The sequence below is a fragment of the Papilio machaon genome, chromosome 15, assembly GCF_912999745.1.
Source record: "Papilio machaon chromosome 15, ilPapMach1.1, whole genome shotgun sequence".
In the NCBI taxonomy this organism is placed as follows: Eukaryota; Metazoa; Arthropoda; class Insecta; order Lepidoptera; family Papilionidae; genus Papilio; species Papilio machaon.
Genome location: NC_060000.1, coordinates 5815740 through 5820858, shown reverse-complemented (window position 1 = coordinate 5820858; position 5119 = coordinate 5815740). Strand labels below are relative to the sequence as shown.

Below are 5119 nucleotides of genomic sequence, written 5' to 3'. Positions count from 1 at the left end.
CTAAACCATATGTTGGGGTAAATCACACAAATAGACCCCAGCCGGCTTCCAGATGCACCCCTTCATTATAAATAACATTCAAAACTGGATTTAAATGCAATGGTATAAGGATGCTTTTGCATTGGAGTTGGGTTCGGAAACGATTCTCAAAAAAGGAACCATCGATAGCGACCAGGCGGTCTCGGTCGGGCATTTTGTCGACAGTTCCTGTGCGATTAATAGCTCAGTGGTTCGGTAAAGAATTTTTTTGTAAGGAATAAAGGTGTAAATACGACGTTTGCGCAAGATTGTCCGACGCAGGGGCGCCAAGTGCAAGGTGGGTATTCGTTTTTTCTTTTGATTCGATTCGTTCAATAAACAGGATGTTCCTTACAGGTTTCTTTGTACGACATGTGCTCTGGAATTTCTATTGACTCATGCGCTTTCAATTGTAGACTCATTCCCTACCATTGCCTTTTATTTACTATTTTTTTGTCTAAAAAAATAATCTTTTTTGTCATATTTAAGTTGTAAATATGAGTACATATTTCTTATATCATTCTATTATGGATTTTGGAACATTCTATATTTAAAATTGTGTATTAACCTTTTTGATGTTGCACATTTGTGTAAAAGAATTATGTCAGTGACACTACAAATAAAGTGCAAATTGTATTTCTTGTAATTTCGTAGGGTACTATCAGTATAGTCCATTCCCTTTATTAAGATATAAAGACTTTGCAGTTTTATTAGCAAGAAGGACAATTTTGTAGTTAATTAATTCTAACAACAGCCTATATAAGCTTTTTTATAAAATTCAAACATATAATTTCTTAGGAAAACCTCTTAGTCTGAAAAGTAAATGTTTGAAGGCTTTATCAAAGGAAAGCTATGAAAACATAAATCATATCAATGTCAACATAAACAACTGTTTTGCAATCTTTTAGTCTCTTTCTTTATCTGTAAATCTTTTCCACAATCTTTACGAAATCTTTTCGTGACCTAACTCTTAATACAATAGTCGATTATTGATAATAAAACTTCTTGAAACAGAAATAAATCCTAATAAATATTCTAGAACGTAATAGGATTTGTCTATGGCCGTAATAAAACTTAATTAAAACATTCATTTCAGAATGATCCCTGAACTATCATTGAGTAACGAGGATGAATTTCCGAGGCCGATCAAATTGACGGCCGATGAATTCCACAAAATGCTGCTAAATTCATTTCTAAAAGATTGCAGTCTAAGCGAGAAATGGACGAACGAAGAAATCAGAAAAATATTACTGGAATACGCTTACAGAGGTAGTAATATAACATATAACATACATACCTCACAATAATATATGTAGTAAAAATATAGACGAATGAACTAATATGTAATCTGTCAGTTGCACTACTATGTTTTTAAAATGATAGTGTAATTTGTTTTTTTAAACATAGTTATTTGTAATGAAAACAAACGAATACTCAAGTATATAAAGCAAATGTAAAGTATTAAATGGAATTAATATTCATAAGAATAGAAAGCAATATAGATAATTGTTTACTTATGTTTAAATTAGTTAAATTGAATTACTTACTGTAGTTAACAAGGATATATACCAAAGATATTTTAGTTATTAACAATAATATTTAACAAACGTAGCAATAAATAAAGGATAAATGAAATGTACTCGTATTATAATAACAACTTCTTAAATTAAGAATTAGGTGGCTTGTGAACCAAATTATCAAATTAATTCTGCAAAGAAATATATTGCTTTTGTTTTCCAAAAATAATTAAATATGAAACCTTCTATTGTTTACTATAAGGCATGGTATTTAAAAATATTTTTTAAGTTTTGATTAATATTCATATAGATATCTGTATTTTTATCATAAATACTTTCTAATTTATATTGTCAATAAATTCAATTAGAAAATGAAACAAACATTTGACAACGAAATTAATAAAAGGCGTGAAAAATTAAACAACGAATCAAATATGTAATTTTTATTGTTTATATATACACATAGAAACATTCAGAATAACATTTATAAGAATTACGATACATATTTTAATTTCTATAAAGACATTTACCAAAGTTTTTTCTAGTCTAGGTTAAATAGCATAATTATATATTTATAAGTAGGAATAATTTTTATTATTGATGAAATCATGTTTTAGAAATACAAACAATATACAAGCATTTTTGTAAAGTTATAAATAAAGTTATTAGATTACAGTATTTTCTTTTATTTTTAAATTTAAACCAGTGTTTTGTCAGCAAAAAATAAAAATTTCACTAAAGGCAATCAAAATTATTTTACTAATTCTCGCAGCAGAATTATAAAAGACATAGAAAATATAATGAAATAATTGAATTAAAATTGTTACATTAATGAAGACATACAAAAAGTTTTCAGCACAGCAATATTTTAAATCAATTTTCCAGGACACAAATCAAACACACTTTTCTACCGGACGACTTTATTTCGTAGTAGTTATTATAACAATAGAAGATTTGCTTAACCAATAGTTACATATAATTCGTACGTAAACTTTGACTAGAGTCGACTAGAACGGCCAAACAGGCCACTTGTTGCTTGATTAGCAACGGTACCTTACACTAGCGTATCATAAACCACCAGAGCCTCGGTTGTGGGAATAAGAAGAGTTCATAGTTAGGAGACACTGAACGACACTTGGCAACACTGAAAGTGGAAACGTTCAGGGAAGGGGCAGGGGGAATGGCTTAGGGTCTGGGAGGCTCTGGGCCGAGCAATGCTCAGGCCACCGCCATCTCGTCGATGCCGCGCAGCAGGCGCGAGCGCAGGCGGGCAAACACCGGGTGCTCGATGGGTACGCCGCGGCCGTGCAGGAAGCGCAACGTCTCTTGTGCGCACACCAGGAAGCCGAGCTGCTCGGGGTCCATGTCCACCGGCACCGAGTCCAGCAGCGGGTCCTCGTTCTCGTCTCCGAAACTGTTGTTATCGGAGTCGCGGTTGTCCGGCGAGAACTCTTGGTTATCGGCGTTGGAGTCCATCTCGACGGAGCAGAAGCGGCCGAACAGTCGCATCAGGGCCTGCCGCTTCTCGGCGCTCACTGCGTCGTTCATGAGCGGCTCGCTGCGAGATCGCTTGCGGCGTCGCTGTCGCTTCACCTTGCGGTCAGTTTCAGTCTCCCGTTCTCGTCTGCGGTTACTAGTCATCGTTGTAGTTAGCCCGCCGGCGTCGGGATACGGACTGCGAATGGGCCGTGCACAGGGAATTGAAGGGCCGCGATGCGATCGCACCGAGAGCACGCCGTCTCGCTCGATCGTAGCGTCGGCCGGAGCGCGAGAGCAGGACGGCATGGTCAGCTGCAGTAGGAACAGCTGGGCGAGCAGATGCAGGGCGCGGGGCACGCACGCTTTGTTTGATGAAGTTTATTCGGGAAAATAAAACTGTTAGTCGCGATTGCGCGGGTAACGGGGCGGGGCGGGGCGAGACGCGCGGGGCGAGCGGCCCGGCCGACAGCTGCGCCGCATCTGCCGGGCTCAGGTGAATCCCACTTCGACCTTAAGATGCCGATACGAGCCTGTCAATTTGTTCTCTATGAGGAAACACAAACAAACACCCCCCGCCCCCGTCCCGTGGACTGCCCGGCGAGGACATCGCCGCGGCCTAATTAAAATTTCATTGGCGCACAAAAAGGACGGAGTCATTGTATTTGGGACGTGCTCGTATGTAAACTAATAGCTATCTGCGTAAATTGTAAAAATCAATACTCGGTTTATGTAGTACCGGGAAACGAGCTGTCGAGCTCTAGAGTTGCCTATATCTGTATAACCAGTCCGCTGCTATCGACTTACGTCTATGTCTTAATAATCCGCGCCCAAGTTACAAGCTTTTCACTTATCTCTTACTTAGTTTTTAGTTTCAAGGTTTTTTCGACTTCAATTAATTTCATTGAAATGTTCGTAAACTTCTGAAGTTTTTTGTTAAAATAATGCAAACTATTGTATGAAATGTAATTAGTTCAATACCTATTAGCACCTTAGCACTAACAATCGCATTCTAAAAATGACAGTGATTGACGGAACAACATTCCACTTGAATAAAGTTAGTCTTTTTTGTTAAAATAGTACATCACATTAACAAAATGATAAAAGTTATCAACACACATTAATACTTATATCGCGCAATTTAATAACAAATGCATCTTGTCAAATCGAAATTGGGAACAAACTACAAGGGAACCTTCTTTTCTTTGTTTGCATTTTGAGATTCCATCTCGTTTTAGTCAACATTTAGAATTAATTGTCTCTTATTTTTTCATTATCAGTTATTATTTTTTATGATTACACTAACATTATCCCAAGAACAAACTTACAGTAAGTTTCTACTGTTATGGCATCTGTGCAATACTATACTGTTATTTCATTTTTTACAGCGAGAATGAAAAAGACAACAATATGATTATAAGTTTCACCTTACATATTTCTAAGACATATTCTAATGGTCAATACGCTTACGTCTATGCATTCGAGATGCAGCAAATTCGTTACAAAGGAGTTGCCTCCTACAAACATAGCGTTATATGTTCAACGCGTATACACATAGCTGTCCTAGAAAATTAAACCTTAACTCAAAGGAATTAAGTACATTTTATTATATGTTGTTATTATTCGATAAAGCCGTTAGTATACAGATCAAAAGCGAATCCTGAGATAATTGTTCTATGTCGTACATCAATCAGAGACACGTTTGCGTCTTACAATCAGAAAGCCTTAACATTGCTAGATATATGTATGATATATGCTAGCATATTAATATCTCTACTATGCTTTTGAACTTCAAGACAATGGAATAAATGAGTTAATCAAATTTAGGTCTTAATTGTGGTTGTAACTTCGGACAAGCGTTTGCCATTAGGGTCATCGCCTTACTTCTTTGTTCTCAGGCGTCATGTAAATGTGGATGGACATAAGTTTCTTTGGTGTACGACTCTCCATCTATCTTGGTATTTTATTTTTAAAATAAAATGGTATAACAAATGGATGGATAGTTAGTTAAACAATAGCTACGCCCTTAGTGTAACTTTCCCATACTAATACTACACAGTGTATTAGTATGGTAGCTGTAAATTTTCAAATTTGTATTTATTGTATTA

General features: G+C 36.2%; 1 protein-coding gene across 1 annotated transcript; it reads right to left on the bottom strand.

The window, feature by feature from the left end:
* Positions 1 to 2349: 2349 nt before the first annotated feature.
* Positions 2350 to 3512, bottom strand: LOC106710242. The gene has a single exon (XM_014502246.2). It carries the CDS (start codon positions 3318 to 3320, stop codon positions 2754 to 2756), a length of 567 nt encoding a protein of 188 aa, XP_014357732.2. The 5' UTR covers positions 3321 to 3512; the 3' UTR covers positions 2350 to 2753.
* Between the last annotated feature and the right edge of the window lie 1607 nt (positions 3513 to 5119).